Source organism: Aulostomus chinensis, chromosome 1, assembly GCF_037954235.1.
Source record: "Aulostomus chinensis isolate RoL2024-O1b breed Wild chromosome 1, RoL_Achi_v1.0, whole genome shotgun sequence".
Classification (NCBI taxonomy): domain Eukaryota; kingdom Metazoa; phylum Chordata; class Actinopteri; order Syngnathiformes; family Aulostomidae; genus Aulostomus; species Aulostomus chinensis.
In genome coordinates, this window is record NC_141320.1 from 66,162,682 (window position 1) to 66,180,601 (window position 17,920).

General features: G+C 43.3%; 2 protein-coding genes across 3 annotated transcripts; one reads left to right on the forward strand and one right to left on the reverse strand.

The window, feature by feature from the left end:
* The first annotated feature begins 1,096 nt into the window (after nt 1-1,096).
* On the forward strand, nt 1,097-12,262 carry LOC147272821 (NACHT, LRR and PYD domains-containing protein 3-like). Its single transcript, XM_086202159.1, has 17 exons — nt 1,097-1,359; nt 2,497-2,621; nt 2,698-2,826; nt 3,333-3,440; nt 4,288-4,348; nt 4,455-4,659; nt 4,743-6,531; nt 6,987-7,154; nt 7,397-7,570; nt 7,640-7,783; nt 7,871-8,044; nt 8,313-8,480; nt 8,825-8,998; nt 9,382-9,555; nt 9,672-9,836; nt 9,920-9,966; nt 10,040-12,262. The coding sequence occupies exons 2-17, from the start codon at nt 2,533-2,535 to the stop codon at nt 10,567-10,569; spliced, it is 4,299 nt and encodes a 1,432-aa protein (XP_086058285.1). The 5' UTR covers nt 1,097-1,359; nt 2,497-2,532; the 3' UTR covers nt 10,570-12,262.
* LOC147272822 (PI-PLC X domain-containing protein 1-like) lies at nt 10,578-13,474 on the reverse strand. Of its 2 annotated transcripts, XM_086202179.1 has the most exons (7): nt 13,227-13,474; nt 13,014-13,150; nt 12,315-12,440; nt 12,068-12,223; nt 11,806-11,918; nt 11,392-11,462; nt 10,581-11,314 (listed from the first exon to the last, which is right to left on the reverse strand). In XM_086202179.1, exons 1-7 carry the CDS (start codon nt 13,327-13,329, stop codon nt 11,040-11,042), a joined length of 981 nt encoding a protein of 326 aa, XP_086058305.1. In that variant the 5' UTR covers nt 13,330-13,474; the 3' UTR covers nt 10,581-11,039. The 2 variants fall into 2 exon arrangements, with proteins under 2 accessions (XP_086058296.1, XP_086058305.1); XM_086202170.1 differs by having other exon boundaries at nt 10,578-11,314; nt 13,014-13,342.
* Between the last annotated feature and the right edge of the window lie 4,446 nt (nt 13,475-17,920).

The window sequence follows — 17,920 nt, forward strand, 5'->3', positions numbered from 1 at the left end:
GTGTGGAAATTGTGAGTTTCGTCCTTCTGTGTCTGGATCTTTTAAGTTTTCTGGTGCTGATGATGCAACTTTCGCTTTGAGCCAGAACTTTTGCACTCACCTGTCACTGCCTACAATGATATTTTTAAGGATCAGTTCACTAAAATGAGACTCCAGTTGATCATTCTCGGTAGGAGGTGTCATTCCTTCTCAAAATTTGAGGAACACAAACAGCAGGGGGCTCGTGAGTGTGTAGAAATGCGTAATTGAACAAATTGGAATGATCGTCCATTGGCAGTTATTGGGTAGAAATACTTTTCTTACACTAGAATAACAACTATAAATAGTACATGTACTTTTGACTGTTATCCTATCAACTCTGATGTGAAATTTTTCACAAAAAAAACCCCCACAAAACTTTATTTAAGCCAATATTCCTGACTCAAAAAAATCTATATTTCTGAGATGTGGATGAATCAAATTGTCCTAGTTTTGCAATCAACACTGGTAACTGTTAAATATTCCCCTTTAAGTGCAAAAAGAATTACAAACTCACTTCAGATAGTTCCGAAGGTTTCTGAAAAAGCTGCAGTTATAGATGTGATGTCATCCTTTAGGTTAAGGGGCGGGGCTTCTCAGGCTCCAGATGCAGCTCCTGTGTCCATCAGGTGGAACCTCATGGATGTTCTCCTGGTGTCATCTTCCATGTAGTGTTTAGAGTTCTAAAATAGTTGCCAGGCAATTGCCAAACTAAAAAAAAAAAGAAAACGAAAACACTTTAAAAACCTTCTATGCTTCTATTTTGAGGGTCAAATCAGGGACATTGCTGGTGTTAAGATGCTGGGGAAAGGCTTTTAATCAATTAAAATAAATGTCCATCTTGAGCAACACCACTTTGAATTGGGATTCTTTGCTTATTGAGTCATGTTAGGGGTCAAGAAAATTAAAAAATATGGAATAATACCCATGTATTCCTTAGTATCATGGTGGGATACAGTCAGAAATAATCCTAAGGATCACATTAAGTCCTGTAATACAGGTTAATGTTTCACGTCCAGTGCACGTCAGCTCTGCCACCAGGTGTTCGTATTTTTTTCAACTAATTGGGTGACGTCACTACAAGGAGGTCAGATCTCAGTCTTCCAGGCGTACTCAGGGTTGCCGTAGCTTGGACTCTGCCGGTGTGGCCGAGCGTGTCGCCGGAGTTTCTCGGTTGAAAGTAACGGATAGTCGGAGTGACTGTCCTATCTGACAGGGTGCGGCACTTCCCGCACGTCTCACGCTCCTTTCCTCTCCATTTTAGTCTTCCACGGACTTCCTTAAAACGGCTTGAGGTTACTTTCTCTTTGACGTGACGCAGTTCATTTTCAGCAGGGAAAGGTATTTATTTTCTCTATTCCTTTTATTATTTACGGTGTTTGTTGTCAAAGAAAAATCAACTGATGTTTTTAAAGGTGGCCTAATGAGATTTGCCGAACTGTTAGGAAGTTCTGTGTCATGTCATATATTTTGCAAATATTGTTTTTTGACTAAGGCTGTCAATCAAAAGAAATACAGTGGAGAACTATAAAGTTGCCTTTAACTGAACTAACAACACACACAGATGACTTCATCTCCTCCCATTTTCTTTGTGTGTGTATAAAATGTATACAGATTCTTGTTTTGTGCCCGGTGTTTGACCTCGGATGGATCCGATCCTGGGTCCGTTAATGACGGGGCCCCCATGGGCCTAAAATTTACCTGAGCCCTCAAATCTGGATTAGAGTTCCCTGTAACTGGTTGATGATGTCCGCTTGGATTTAAGGATGAATTAACTTTGTAGTAGTGGTCAAAGGTCAAGGTCACTGTGACCTCAAGACCAGCAATGGAAAGGATTGAAGTCTCTATTTGAAACCCCACCTAAAATATCAAAGTGAGCATTGTAAATGATAATTGTGAATCTCCTGGTTGTTCAGTCATTGAGCTCTCATATTAAAATGGTGTGTGTGTGTGTGTGTGTGTGTGTGTGTGTGTTACAGTTGATTGTGTACATCATCCTCATCAAGTTTTGGCGTGTTGACAGTTACAGTTGCTCGATGAATCCCACACCTTATCACAACTGGATATATTTTGAGTTGTGCAGTCCTAGGTGGAAGTTCTCTTTAACATTTGTATAAAAACAGCTTCAAAGTTCTCCACGTCCACTTATTAGCACGTCAAAATGGCTTACTGGGCGTATTGGGTAAGAACTCCCACGCCATACTGACTGCCATATCTTTAGGGAACTTGTTGCAGGGTCATGTGCTGCCTTGCAAACGTCACCACAACTCATTGACTCATAAGTTGAGGATGGGATAAAATAAAGAGGAGACTTAAATGTGAAATTTGAGTTTGATGAGTCGAGAATTCCTGCGATTGCGACGCGCCTCTGTGGTCATTCCTTGGATCTCTGGTTTGTTATCTGATGTTCAGATATCTGACAGATCAACAGACTGAAAAAACATCTTTTGTCTCTTGGGTGCCGACTAAAACCTTTAGCTTTCTCAAGTTGGGTTGATGAAGATCTATTAAAGCATGGAACTGGCTGAGGGCGAAGGTGAGGGGAGGCTGGCCTCCAAAAGCCGTCTCTGTGGTGAACAAGACAGCCACAGCGAAGCACAGAGGTGAGTTGAGTTGCTCTTGAATTGTTAGCTTCGACTCTTTTTATAATTTTTTTTTAATTAAATAATTTGTCGAAAGCCCGGAGAAGCAGCAGCAGCAGCAGCAGGAGGGACGCAGCTCCCCTGTCCCCAGCTGTGTGTCCATGAAGAGCGACCAGTCAATAGAAAGACCTTTTGTTTTTGAAGGACGTCAGTCATCTGAAAAGCAGTGAGTTGAAAAGTTGCTGTTGTCTCTACTTGCATTAACTTTTTTTCTTCTTGAAGGAAAACGCCTTATGTTTAAGTTGCTGCGTGGCTGCGCCCAGACCGCCAAGTAGCTCTGACCGGGTTGGATTATAAAATTACGATAGTGGATGTCACGCACAAGCGTTACTTTATTGATGCAGCTAAAGATAATATTTCAGAAAAGCGTATTTGATGACTTTAACGGATGTATGCTCACACTTCCCACCCCCTAGCATTCATAGTGCTAAACTAACTAGGATGGTGTTAGCGCCCTATGGCAGCACCATCATCTTCTGTGACTCTGAGGACGATGCATAATAAACAGTCCCCAAATGTTGCCATGTTCCTCTTAACCCGGACCCATCGGTCTTCTTTCAGTTTGCTCTTGTTAGGATCCCGCAGCAAAAAGATGCTGCTTGTTAAAGACAAGTTAGTGATGAGAGTAGTTTCATTGTGTCCTGCAGTCTTAAATATAATTGTGTTTTACAGAAGCCTGCCGCAGCAGCCAAGACCAGCTTCTCCTATACTTTCCCTGAAGAGCACCCAGTCAATGGAACTACCCTTTACCTTTAAAGAACACCCTACTTCTGACATGGAGTGAGTCGACACCATACAGTGCTGCAGTGGGAGCATTAATCGTTGCGAGTGAAACTCTCATTTGTCTCTGTGAGAGTCCAGGATGAGTCGTATATGTCCAGCTTTGTTTCCATGAAAAGCACCCAGTCACCCTCTTTTTTTTTTAAAGGAAAACATGGAGTTTGGTTTCCATCCAAAAGGAACAATCCACCATTTATATAGAAGATGGTTCTTTGAGATGCGCCCTGCGGAAGATGGTGGACATGCCATACCTCTTCTCAGTTTCTCACTCCCACTTGCCAGATCTTGCCACCATTTCCAAATCTCTTTATAGGACTATTTGATAGATGGACATGGGTGTGTTCACCAGAACTGCCCCCATGCCTCTAGCTTTGGGTTTGGTAGTGACTGTTCAGATTGGAGGCTGGGGGCCCCCAGACTACCTAGAAACACCCTTCAGTGCTCTGTACTGCAGATGCCGTCAAGATTATCTACCGTTGAATTGGCACTTAATGGGGATCTTAATAAATTTAAAGAATCCAGAATGGAAATTAAATGGCGTGTGTGGCTCTTTAAGAGGGGGGAGATGTTCACACAACAGTAGTAGTTGGATTGAAACCCTCAAATGTCCTTTTTTTTAAATGTTTTTTTGTTGTAAAATTGTTTATAATTTGCAGTACATTTTGATGGAAATGTGATTCTTTTTTTTTGGCTTGGAGAGCGTCCTTAGAGGAGAGGGACATTTTAATTGTTAGAAACTCCATTGTGATATTGTTTCTACATATTTTGCCTTTGTTTGCATACCTCTGGTCAAAGCCTGGTCCTGAAATCAAGAGGACATAACGCTTAGATGTGCTTTGCTCTGCAGAATGCTAACATCAGAGGTTTGCAGTGGCCAATCCGCTACAGATTTGGACACGATATTCATGGTGTGTAAACACAGCCGTAACTACAGCAGCCATAAGATGTTTCATCTTTCTCTCATCTTCCAGCAGCTTCTGTGTGACGGAGTCCTTTTCCGTGATTGTTTTTCAGCGACTTGAGGACAACCTAGTCACTTTTGTGAGGGCGGAGCTAAAGAGGCTGCGGAGGCATGTGAGTTCTGAGCACTCCGATGAGGAGGTGATGGATGGTGAAGACGACAGGGACAGGAGAGACAGCAGAGAGGCATTTCTAAAAATCGCACTGTACTTCCTGAGAAGAGTTAACCAGGATGAGCTGGCGGACTGTCTTCAAAACAGTAAGAGGATTATTAGAGCAGGACATACAGTATACGTAGGATATATTCACTGCTACATCCACACCTTTTTGTCTTTCCTGTAGAGTCTCCCACCGTCTGCAAGGGTAAACTCAAATCAAGACTGAAGCAGAAGTTCCAGTGTATGCACGAGGGCATTACTAAAACAGGAAACCCAACACTTCTGAATGAGATCTACACGGAGCTGTATATCACAGAGGGAGGGACTGGAGGGCTCGACGAAGAACATGAGGTCAGACAGATTGAAACAGCTGCCAGGAAACCCGCCAGACCAGAAACAACAATCAAATGCGAGAATATCTTCCAGCCCATCCCAGGAAGAGATGGACCAGTCAGGACGGTGCTGACGAAGGGAGTGGCCGGCATTGGCAAAACTGTTTTAACGCAGAAGTTTACGCTGGACTGGGCTGAAGGTAATTCCAACAAGGACATCCAGTTCATATTTCCGTTCACGTTTAGAGAGCTGAATCTGCTGAGAGGAAGGAAATACAGCTTGGTGAAACTCATTCATCACCTTTTTGGCGAGACAAAGGAAGCGGGCATCTACAGCTTTGAAGCGTTCCAGGTTGTGTTCATCTTTGATGGTCTGGATGAGTGTAGACTTCCTCTGGACTTCAACAGTGAGACACTAACTGACATCACTGAAACCGCCTTAGTGGACGTGCTGCTGACAAACCTCATCAGGGGGGACCTGCTGCCCTGTGCTTACCTCTGGATAACCACACGACCTGGAGCAGCCAATCGAATTCCTCTTGAGTGTGTGGATGTGGAAACAGAGGTGAGAGGGTTCACTGACCTCCAGAAGGAGGAGTACTTCAGGAAGAGATTCAAAGTTGAGGAGCTGGCCAGTGCCATCATCTCCCATATCAAGACGTCTCGCAGCCTCTACGTCATGTGCCACATCCCCATCTTCTGCTGGATCACAGCGGCGGTTCTTGAAGACGTGCTAAAACGCAGCCAAAGAAAAGAGCTGCCCAAGACCCTGACTGAGATGTACATCCACTTCCTGTTGGTTCAAGCCAAACTGTGGAACATCAAGTATCATGCTGACACTGAGACGGATCTACACTGGAATCCGGGGAACAGGGAGATGATTTTATCTCTGGGAAAACTGGCTTTTGAGCAGCTACAGAAAGGCAACCTGATCTTCTATGAATCCGACCTGAAGGAGTGCGGCCTCGATGTCACCGCAGCGTCGGTGTACTCGGGAGTGTTCACGCAGATCTTCAAAGAGGAGAAAGGGCTGTATGAAGAGAGGGTCTTCTGCTTTGTTCATCTCAGTATTCAGGAGTTTCTAGCTGCTCTATACGTCTTTCTAACTTTCACCAACTTTGGTGTCAACCTCCTGCACACAAAACCTTGGTGGTCCAAAATGTTAACAGACAAGTCCAAAGCGGCACATCTCTACCAAAGTGCTGTAAATGTTGCCTTACAAAGTGCGACCGGTCATTTGGATCTGTTTCTTCGATTCCTTCTGGGTCTTTCACTTCAGACCAATCAAACTCTCATCCGAGGCCTGATAATTCAGACAGGAAGTAGCTGGCAGAGTAACCGGGAAACAGTCCAGTACATTAAAAGCCTGATCAGTAAAAGTCTGTCAGCAGAGAAAAGCATCAATCTCTTCCACTGTCTGAATGAACTGAAAGAAGGTAATCTGGTGGAGGCGATCCAGCAGTATGTGAACTCTGGGAGTCTCCAAACACAACAGCTGTCTCCTGCTCAGTGGTCGGCGCTGGTCTTCATCCTGCTGTCATCCGAAAAAGAGCTGGATGTGTTCGACCTCAGGAAATATGCAGCTTCTGAGGAGGGTCTCCTGAGGCTGCTGCCAGTGGTTAAAGCCTCCAACAAGTCACTGTGAGTTCATTGAAAATTTTCAATGCTAACAATAAAACAATAATTGCATGGGCAGCTTGCAAGCTTGTTTCTCAAGATTTTTTACAAGGTGCAATTTAGTTAAGGTTCAAGTGTCTGAGAATGGTTGAAGCGAGTCTCCTCGACACCTTTTTTCCATGTACCTGCATGCGTTCTATCAGAAATCCACAGCAGCAAACGTCAGCGCTCAGGAGGCGGTGCCCACTAGGTGTTGATGGAGGAGGAGAGGAGGCAGGAGCTCTTTCCTTCACCATTCGTGTGTGAAAGCATATTCAGTTGTACTTGATGTCAGGAATGTTGATGTAACAGAATATTGAAGTTACAATTTTCAGCTGGTAAACAAGCCTTATACTTGGAATTTATAAGGGACAGTTACAGAAACTTGGTGTCCACTCCAGTTTGAAGAAATGCTAGCTTTCCACCTGCATCTTCTCCAGGCTAAGTGGCTGTAACCTGTCAGAGAGAAGTTGTGAAGGTCTTGCCTCTATTCTCGGCTCGTCCAGTCTGAGAGACATGGATCTCAGCAACAATGACCTGCAGGACGCCGGCGTGAAGCTGCTGGCTGCTGGACTGGAGAACCCACAGTGTCAACTGGAGACGCTGAGGTTAGAGATGCTCATCTCAGATATACTTGAATACAGCACTTTGATTTAGGTTTACTGTTAAGGGTCCCGTCAACTGCTTTGATATAGAATGGAGAGGCAGAAGATGCCCTCTTGTGGAGATGGTAATTATGACATGAGATCACATCTGAGGGAGGAGGGTCGAATAGTTGGATCAGCAAAATACCATCTTTGAATGTTCAGACATGACATAACAAATGTCACTCTCGTCTTTCTCCTACCAGGTTAAATGAAAACAACCTGACAGAGACATGCTGTCAGGAGTTGTCAGCGCTTCTGAGCATCAGGACCTCCAGGCTGAAGGACCTGGACTTGAGTTACAATGACCTCCACGACTCAGGAGTGAAGCGGCTCTTTGCAGGATTGGAGAGTTCACACTGCAACCTGGAGGCACTCAGGTGAGGACTTGGTGCTCCAGCAAGACAACTGGAGGAGTGGCTCTTATAACATGTGTTTTGTATCTGCAGGCTGAGTGGCTGTAACCTGTCAGAGCAAAATCGGATTACTTTGGCACCAGGTCTCGGTTCCAGTCTGAGAGAACTGGACCTGAGTAACAATGGCCTGCTGGATTCAGGAGTGGCTCTATTCTCTACTGGACTGGAATGTCTGAGGTGGGAACACTGCAATCCTTTGCCAGAGCTTTGATATAAACACTGCACTTCACATCACACTGTTTTTTTGTGTGTGTTTCTTTTCAGCTTAAATCGAACAGGGCTGACGGAGAAATGTGGTCAGGAGTTGTTGTCACGTCTGAGCAGCGGGTCCTCCAATCTGAGAGATCTGGACTTGAGTAACAATGACCTGCAGGATTCAGGAGTGAAACTGATCTCTGCTGGTCTGGCAGATCCATGCTGTCCTCTCCAAACACTCAGGTAAGACTTGCTGGAGGGAAGAGCCACCAACACCACAAAGGATGTTCTGTAAACGGATCAGTTTCAGCTCCCTCTCTTCAACACGGTGGCGACTTGTGAAGTGGTTCACTTGAGATGAGCCGTCCTGCAGACTTGGATGGATTTTGACCGTCCCTGTATTGTTTCTCTCATTGCTGTGGTTCTAGTGTGGGCATCCACTTGAGTTGGAATGATGTTTGGATTATTTATTGTTCTGGTTCCTCCTTCAATGTCAAATCTTTCCTTCCAGATTGAATCAAACCAATCTGACGGAGAACTGCTGCCTAGAAATCTCATCAGCTCTCAGCTCTTCAGGTCTGAAAGAACTGGACCTCAGTAACAATGACCTGCAGGATTCAGGAGTGACGCGGCTGCTTGCTGGTCTGACGAGTCCACATTGCACACTGGAGACTCTTGGGTAAGGGTTTGTACAATAATATACAACAGTTTTGGTCAGTCAAAATGAGAACTCCTGTGTCTGTGACTTCAGAGGATGTTTTTATGTATATATTTAACATTTAAGTTAACGTTTTTAAATCTTTCTAGAATGCAACTGCACGTGACATCACATTGTGAATCACCTACTGTTGCATTGTCTTTACTGACGAGTTCATTACTAACGCTGCTTTTATGAATACCGCTAATATTACTCTTTTTTATGCAATGTTTATGATAAGAAACCTTAAAGCTCACTTCTAAAAATCAACACGCAAAAGTAGCATGAGATTTATCCTTCGTTTACTGCTGAATGGAATCCCTCAGGCTAAGGGGCTGTAAACTATCGGAGAATAGCTGTGGATCTCTGGCGTCAGTTCTCTGCCTCCCGTCCTCCCGTCTCAAAGACCTGGATCTGAGTAACAACGATCTTTGGGATGCTGGAGCGAAGCTGCTTGCTGCTGGACTCAAGAGCCCATCCTGCAGCCTGGAGGCTCTCAGGTCAGATCAAAACATGATTGAGTAACATTTATTTGAGATACAGAATTCGGCAGCTATGCCACATGTTAAATGATATCAGTTCTGCTGTTCACCTTAGTGCTGGAAAACTTAAGACAGATCTAGAAATGCAGGATTGTCCTCGGAGCACGAACCCTCTGTTAAATGTCGTGGAAATTTGTTTCACAAATACCTGAATAGTTAAATATATGTAGCTCAGTTAGGATCCACTGAGAAAGATTTCTTCCGGTGACTATCAGTTTACTTTCATCCACGTTTGTTGTATTTAACCATGTAGGTTGTCATTAACTTTAGTGAATTATGCGGGTAAATTTTGACATGTTCAGGTTTCATGTGGTCTTTTTTTTTTTTTTTTTAATTTTCAGGCTGAGTCAAACAGGGCTGTCTGAGAAATGCTGCCAGGAGTTCTCAGCCGTTCTCAGCTTACAGACGTCCACACTGATGGTGTTGGATCTGAGCAACAACGACCTCCAGGATTCAGGAGTAAAGCTGCTCTCTGAGGGACTTGGAAGTAAAAACTGTAAACTGGAGACTCTCAGGTTGGTGGATCTATTTCTTGGTCTTGCTGTGCTCCTCCTCTGAATCATCACTGTCAGTATGGACTTGGGACCTGTGGGTTTTAAGCTCTTTCAACAAGCAGTCCATGTTTGTGCAGGGTGTCAGGCTGCCTGGTCACCCAGGAAGGCTGCATGTCTCTGGTCTCAGCTCTGAAAATCAACCCCTCCCATCTGAGAGAGCTGGACCTGAGCTACAACCACACCGGCAGCTTTCTGCTCTCGCCTGCACAGAAGAAAACTCTCTGGAGACTGGACACACTCAGGTACGGCGAACTATGAATAGAAGTAGTACTCAAGGAAATGGTTGTGACGGTTAATGGTCTCCCTGCTTGTCTGTTTCCTCCAGCGTTGACCACAGTGGTGTGCTTCGGATGAAATCTGGTCTGAAAAAATGTAAGTTTAAGTAAATTTAATTCTCCATTCCATCACAAATCACCTGCGCTTACGTTCATTTTAATGTAATCAGACGCCTGTGAACTCACGCTGGACCCAAACACGGCTCACAAAAACGTCGTGCTGTCTGAGGACCACAGGAAAGTCACGCTGTCGATAGACAAGCACCCATACCCTGATCACCCAGACAGATTTGACTGGTGCTATCAGCTGCTATGTACGACTGGGCTGACTGGCCGCTGTTACTGGGAGGTGGACTGGGAGCACGGCATTGACATCGGAGTTACTTACTTTGGGATCAGACGGAGGGGAGCTCGTGACGGCAGCAGGCTGGGGTGGAATTCAAAGTCATGGAGCCTGGAGCTCACTGACAAATGCTACTACGCCTGGCACAATAATGTGCGAACAGCTCTTCTCACGCCTCCCACTAACGACTCTCGCAGAGTTGCCGTGTTTCTGGACTGGGCAGCTGGAACACTGTCCTACTATGGAGTCTCGGCTGACATGCTGGTCCACATTTACACCTTCAACTGCACATTCACCAAACCACTCTTCCCTGGTTTTGGATTCTTGTCGCTGGATTCATCAGTGTCCTTGTGCTAGGACATACTCGCGCAAACAAAAACACTGGGTGGAGTTAAAATGACAAACTTTCACTCATCAGTCAAAACAGACTTGTGTATTTATACAAAGTGTGAATACTTAAAAATGCTTCATCAGACTATAAAATGTGGACTCCCTGGTTTGATGATTGGATTGTCTGTATGACACTAAGTGGGACCATAACTTACAGCATGAACATCATTGTGTTGAGCATTAGTGGTTGAGACTAAGTCAAGAAAGTGAGGAAACAAATCCAGAGAGAAGCAGGACATTTTCTCAGACGTGCATACGTCAGAACGATGTGTTGAAGTCATCATGAAACTGAGCGAGACGTACAGATGCAAGTCAAATGTACAGAAGGTATCCTCCTCCTAAAACCTCTTTTTGGCTTGATATGAGTTTTTTTTCGGGCGGGTGCAACGCACAGTGAAGTCTGTCTGCGGGATGCAGTCTGGTTGCTATGGTAACAGCTAGTCAGCTCTGAGAACGATGCTCCTTGATGAAAGGGCTCCACCCAGCAGTTTGTAGTTCAGGCCGATCACAAGCGAGCAGAATTGTTGGACGCCTACAAAGTCGCAGCAGACGATGTTGACGCCGCCCTGCTCGGGTCCCGGACGCTGCTCCCCCGCCCAGCCCAGCAGCAAAGACAAGGCCTTCATCGTTATCTTCCTCATGTTCTGGTGGGGATGGAGGAGAACGTAGGGAACGTTTTCTGTCAGGTTCAGACCACTGACGTAAAAGCCAGCTGCAAAACAAGATGAGACATTGTTAGAAAAAGTTACTTAAAATAAACACTGCAAAATAAGAACTAAATGAGCCCACCTGGTCTACCTCTGCGCTTCTGCTCTTCCAGGTAAGCGACCACCTTCTTGGGGTCGGTGCTGTCAGCATACCTGGGCAAAGGAACAAAACATGAGACCAGCAACTTAATTGATTTTAATTTAATCCATTCAAAAAAGGCAGTGACTACTGTGGAAACTAATTTAGAGGCCATTTTATATTATTAAATTGTAATACCAAGTTTTCACCACCAGGTGAAGCACAACCTTGGATGAAACAAGTTAAGATTTTTAAAACGCATCAAATTATGCACCAAATGTTATTTAAATTGGGGAAAAAAGACTTCATTAAATTTTAATTAAGAATAAACTATATCAAAGAAATAAAGTTACAAAATAATATTTTTGGTTGTTTGAAATTCAAAACGGCCATTAAAAATAGGATTTGTGCATGTACCAGTATGGTATCTCTGCCCATAGCTCAGGGTGATGCAGCGCCATCTGCTGGTTGTCATAGGAAACGATGACCTGCTGCCCTCTGGACCAACAGGAGCGCAGGGTGGGACTCTCCTGAATACAGGCACATATAATTTCTTCTAAATTCAAAAACAAAGCAGTCAAAAAAATATGAATTTTTCATGATACAAAGAAGGGTGTGATGCAAGTCCTCAGTTTGAGCCATGAGCAGATGTTTGAAAGTGGTCCAGTCACTAAATTACCTGTGAGGAGCAGAGTTTGTTTCCATAGAGCCTTAAGATGAAGTCCACCAGGTGAGTGTGGTCTTCCTGAGTCAGCGAACTGAAGTGTGAGCAACAAAGTATAACGATTTCTTTAGGATGAGTGTCCAACCAGGTAGCCAGTTCTTCCAGTGCATCCTACACACACACACACACACACACACTTACATATAATAATACATGCAACATAAATTCAGTTCAACCTTCAGACGGTGTGTAGTTGCAGTACTTTGACAGTTGTCAGCGTGTAGATGCCGTGAGCGAAGAAGAGTTTGCTGCCGCCTGCTGGCTTCCTAGCGATCCGCAGGTCGAGGAACCGAATCCCAAGATCACACTGATCACTCAGGACGGATTGCTTCACAACACACAAGGAGGAATTCAACAGATATGCTGAAATGCAGTTGTTTTGAAGAGGGTCGCCTCTCCTGAAAAACTGAGATTTTTCCCAAGCGACAAACCAAATGGACCTTTTTAGGTCTTCTGTCCCATCAGCAGACAGTTTTTAATAAATTGGGTTTTTAAAGAAAAATAGCTTTACTGGACATTGAGGACTTAATCTGATTGCAACTGATGACGTCAACTGTACATTTCGAATGTTGGTTGTCTTGACTCCTGCTGCAAACTTAATTGATCAAGACTTTCTAATCTAATCCAATAATGGAGTGGAAGCAGCTCAATAAATTTTATGGTCACTTCAACTTGGGTTGCTATTCGGACTTGGAGTCGTGTAACAGCCTGAAGGTTGTTAGGGAGCATTTACTGATGGTTGCAGCATTTTGCATTTCAGAAAGAGTTAAGTGTTCCCTTTGGACCAGCACGTGAGAGCGTCCACATGAGTGGGACTGTTATTAATCGATGTCACGTAGAAACCCTCCTACAGAGGCAGAACCCATACCGGACCCCTGTATGTCGCTAAGACCCCGGGTACCTGAGTGGTGGCCCAGCGGTACACACACGGACGAGTCCAGCAGGGACACAGCCGGTCCAGAACCCTGAGGAGGCAGGACTCTGACCTCAGCACCGGGGAGGACACGTCCAGACAGAAAGACATGCTGTCGTGGCTCCCTGGAGATAAAAAAAAATCAAAAACTTCATTGTATTCTTCCGGGAACTTGCCCGATTTACACAGTTTATGTTTTACCGGGTATAGCCAAGTTCCACAGTGGCACATCGAGCAGCTCCTCGGGCAATCCAGACATCCAGTCCGGGTTTCCTGCTCCGGACCGGAGCTGCTGATCGTCCATCTTCCTCACCGGATTATCTTCCCTGCTCGGTTACATATTTTCTGTTACTAACCGAACGCTGTTTGTTTACTTACTGTACTGTTCCGGGTGGAAAACATCCAGCTTTCGTACAAACTAGTCAGTCCTGTTGGGGACTTTCAAAATAAAACCGGATATACACGAATAGTTGGTGTGCTTTTTTTTTTTTTCTTCCAAAAACGTTTGCTGCAAATGTGCATTTTTGATGAACTGCGTTATCTGACCATTCTTATTAGCTATAATGTCATTACATGTTGTAGCAGCCTGAATTGAGTCTAAATATGTACATGTCCCTCCTTGTTACTGTAGAGAGGAAACAGGGACCTTCAAATGTGCCTGTAATAAATCACATGATGGCGGCGCATCACTCGTGCATTATAAAAATGAACCACTGTCTTCAGGAGACTAGAGGGCAGCAGAGAAGCGATGCACGTGTTGAGGCTCTTCATAAATGTTTCAGATTTTAACTAAATTCAACACACAGCACCTACAGCTACTTGTGTGGAACGTGTATGAGACAACAGATGATTGTGTTTTTAGGGACACAAAAAGCCAAACATTCCCCGTTCAGATCCATCTCGTGATCCTTTGACCCTTTACACTTGAGGGAAATGAGCCGACATGGAAAAAGAGCCAACCTCCTCGTGATCTCATGTCTCATTATGGCTGTTAAACTATTAGATTACTTCTACATTTACACATGGTGTGTTGGAATGCAAGGTGACAGCATTAAAAAAAAACAAAACGTGTGGTTAAGATTCACTCAAAATCAAAGTCTTAAACTGCAGAAATTGGAAAGACTGTTTTCCCTCCTTTTTACCATTTAAAATGTCTCCAATCGTGTTTAAAGGGGGGCAAAGGTCTGATTGGAGTCACACGCACAGATGGTTCTTATCTAACTTTAAGTCCACAAAAATAAAACTGCGGGCTAACAGGAGGCTGCTCTTTTGCACTTAGGAAGCACAAATTTCTCTACACTGTCAAAAGAGCAAGAGGTCTTTGTCACCACTGGAAAAATACTGTAGTGCTCACTGTCACCAAGTTCAAGTGAGGCCACAACCTTCCAAGTATGATGGAGACTTTTCTTGATGATAACCTAATTTAATCAAATCAGAAAATCTCATTACAGCAAAGAGTCCCTTCATTTAAAGAGATAATGACCTAGTAAGCTAGTTAGGAACATGAGTGCAGCAATCCCACCCAATTATAGCATCAGGGTGGCAAACTGGCTGTGTGAACTGTGAATGCAAAACAGACAGATCATCAGAACCAAAGTCAAAAGGAATCAGATCAAGTCTGATTATTTTTGTTTGTCTTGGTTCTACAAATTTTCTGCAAACGACTCCTGCCAGCGTCAGTGTTTATCCAAGGGGGAAATTAACAAAATCAGAAAATGTGTTCAGGATGGTTGATAAGCAAATCTGTATCCACACAGTGACCAAGGGTGAACCAGTTAGATTTTAGTGGTGGAAGGTCACTTTGACTCCACGAAACCAATTTTTGGGCAAGAATTCACATGCTATTGATGGCAAAATTTCGCATATTAGCCTAAAAGCATGAAGTGAGTACATTTACATACAAAAGGTCAAAGGTCGGGTCATTATATTCAGTAACCCCCTTGAGTGAATTTCCATTAAGCCAAAAACTACACTTTTTCTCAGTTTCCTTTCGAGTCTTAACTTCCCAGTGTGTCATAAAAGTCCAGATAAACATGGATCTAAATGGCATCACACTCAACTTAAAGGAGCATTCTTCCTTTGTGTGACATGTCAGTCCACATTTTTTTTTTTTTTTTGCTTCAGTTACATTTTTCAGGACATTTACTTTAGAGTTTTTCATTTACGAAGGGACTAGCTTCTTGCTGTCTCTGTAAAAGGAGTGTGAAAGCCAAACCAAGTCACACAAGTGTTACTGACTCTGTAACAGACATGAAAAGCTCATGGCTGCCTGATATTTCTTGACATTTCATATGCTGGTCGAGCTGGCGACTTCCAATTAGCCCTTTGTTAACTTGAATGGTTGATAATTTAGTCCTGCGGCTCATCTAGACTTCCCAAGTGTTATCAGACCAAATGATTTAATTTCTGAGGGTGAAATGAGTTATGCACAGGTTATGTGATGTTTGTAATAACACTCACTGGCAGAAGATGGTGACAGAATTGCTGCTATAAAGCTTTAAGCCCGCTGCAATATAAGGCGCTTCTTTCTGCTCAGTTATTTTCCGTGCAGAGGGCTGTCTGGGATTAATTAGCTGGAACACAACGCTGGGAAAGCAGACAGGTTGTCTGAAAGAGGTGTTTGTTGTTCCGGATGTTGTGAGTGTACTTGGAAATGGTTCGCATCAGTCAAATCACAGGAGCGAAACTCTCCGATGATTAGCTGTGAGAGTTTCCACTGGGAGCACTTGTCTTTATGGCATAATAATCTGACTCAATCTGAATTTTAGGGAATTGTATGGAAATGTTTCTCCAGGTTTTCCTGTTAGCTGTCTAGCTAATCGCACAGGGAAACGTGGAGCAGACACGTTTCATGAAAATGAAATTTAAGGCCTGCATGTCACATGAAACATGAGTTGTTTGCTGCATAACACTATGAATTACTTTTCTCAATAAGATTATCATATTACAACATACGTACTAAAAAGTATTTTATTCATTGTTCGAGCAAATTGGATTCATGGTTGATTCCATGTGTTTCTTTGTGTTTCTTTAATTGGGTGCCTGTGGTTGCCAGTCATGATTGGATTATTGAGGTACAGATGTTAGAAATGAAATCCCACACAATGTGAAGTAAGTGTAATGTGTTTTTTACAGGCTTGTTTTAGCCTCTGCTGTTGACATCCTCTGCCAGTGCAGACCGAGCAAAAATAAACTGCCACTCTTGTGTTGCTGATTGCCTTCCATTACAATATGTTGCATAAAATATCTCCTCATTGAGTAGAAGCATTGAGATGGAAGTCAATTGTTTTCAAAAGCTTGTGGGACTTTTAGAGATCTGAGATGAAATAAATCAATATCTTGTCATCTCCTGCCAGTTTATGTGGCGACATCACCAAAAATAGCAGAAAAGATTTAGAATGGGCATCTTAGCAATTAACCCTCTATTCATCCCACGATGGGGAAATTACATAACTTTCTTGTGATCGCAAGAAGTTCACAACTTCGGTTCAAAATTAAATTTGAGGGTAGAGTCTCTCTGCCATACAAGAGTTCATTTTTAATGCTGTAATGCTGAGAGGATAAATCTCTTATTACATTACATTTACTTCAACATACCAGCTTAACAAGCAGAATTCAACCGCATGTAGGAACATCTTTTCCTGCTTCAATTCATTTAAAGCCACCCTGGCTCACTGGATTCATTTACAGTAATAAGAAAGTGTGTCTTTACAACCTTGTTTTAGGTGATCCAGAATTCTCCATTTGTAGAGGGGTAGCTAAACCAGTGAAGAGGCTAGAACCCATGTTTTGAGTCGGGTGGAGTCAGTTCCAGTGAGGAAGAACAGTTTGGAACCCTGACTTCCAAAATGACAACAGGCAAAAGCAAGAATATATGACAAAATGAAGCAGGGAAAGATTTCTGCCATTGATATGATCCGCTTCAGCAGCTGTCTTTGATGTAATTTCATATTAGGATTAAATTGAGGTTGGTTGCACCTGTAACAGCGATGTCACCTTGACGTGACAACTGGAAGGCATACAGGTAAAAGAGTGAAAATCAGAAAATCACTGACTGAAGCTCAAAAGATTGCATCTTTTCAGTCAGTCTGCACCATTTTTAGTGGTCATCCTTGAGTCCATTTGGATTTTTTTTTTTGTAAAATTTGGAGAAATTACCTTCAGGTGTTCCAGAGATATTGTGCTAATGTGTGGTGACAGTGACCTTGACCTTTGACCTTTAACCACAAAAAAATTACTAGCTCCTCTTTGAGTCCCTTTGAACAGGTGTGCTAGATTTGTACATGTGATCCTGAGGAGAACGGGGCAGGTATTGCACATGTGTGAGGAAAGCGATCTTGCCCTTTGACCTTTGATCACCAAAAACTGTCCTGCTCCTCTTTGAATCCCAGGGGACTTTTTGGCCAAATTTGAAGCAATGTGCTCAAGGCATGCAGCGCATTTCGCCTGAATAAGAATGTGAAAAATCAAACTAAAAAGTTGAGGGACTAAAGTCTAAGTTACCGAAGTAACCGATCCTTGACGGCCGGTTGTCTACCAGACCAGCAATCAGCTGCATCTGTGTCATGTAGCTATGATCCTGGTCCTGACATGATGCCAAGTCTCATACCAGTACCACTTTTTCAAGCATGTTTCACAAAATGTTTTCAGAATATTTTTTTTATATGTGTACATTGGTAAGAAATATTTAAATATAAAAAGAAGAATGTGATTCATTTACTGGCTGCATTTTTTTTCTTTTGTGACAACAAATGACAAATATATGGATGTTAAATCACCTGATTCTCACTTTTTGTGAATGCAAGTTCAAGGTTTTTGGTTTTGTTTTGTTTTTTGGCATTCTGGCTTCAATTTATAGAGTCTGAAGACGAACTGACCAGCCCACTCCAGTCACA

Bases quoted from the DNA above. Each gene is read 5' to 3' on its own strand.
- LOC147272821 (XM_086202159.1), top strand. From the start codon at position 2,533: ATGGAACTGGCTGAGGGCGAAGGTGAGGGGAGGCTGGCCTCCAAAAGC. The intron at 8,481-8,824 runs GTAAGGGTTTGT...GGAATCCCTCAG, and splicing joins TGCACACTGGAGACTCTTGG to GCTAAGGGGCTGTAAACTAT. The intron at 9,556-9,671 runs GTTGGTGGATCT...ATGTTTGTGCAG, and splicing joins TGTAAACTGGAGACTCTCAG to GGTGTCAGGCTGCCTGGTCA.
- LOC147272822 (XM_086202170.1), bottom strand. From the start codon at position 13,256: ATGTGCCACTGTGGAACTTGGCTATACCCGGTAAAACATAAACTGTGT. The intron at 11,919-12,067 runs GTAATTTAGTGA...GCCTGTATTCAG, and splicing joins ACAAACTCTGCTCCTCACAG to GAGAGTCCCACCCTGCGCTC. The intron at 11,463-11,805 runs GTACATGCACAA...TCCTTTGCCCAG, and splicing joins TGGGCAGAGATACCATACTG to GTATGCTGACAGCACCGACC.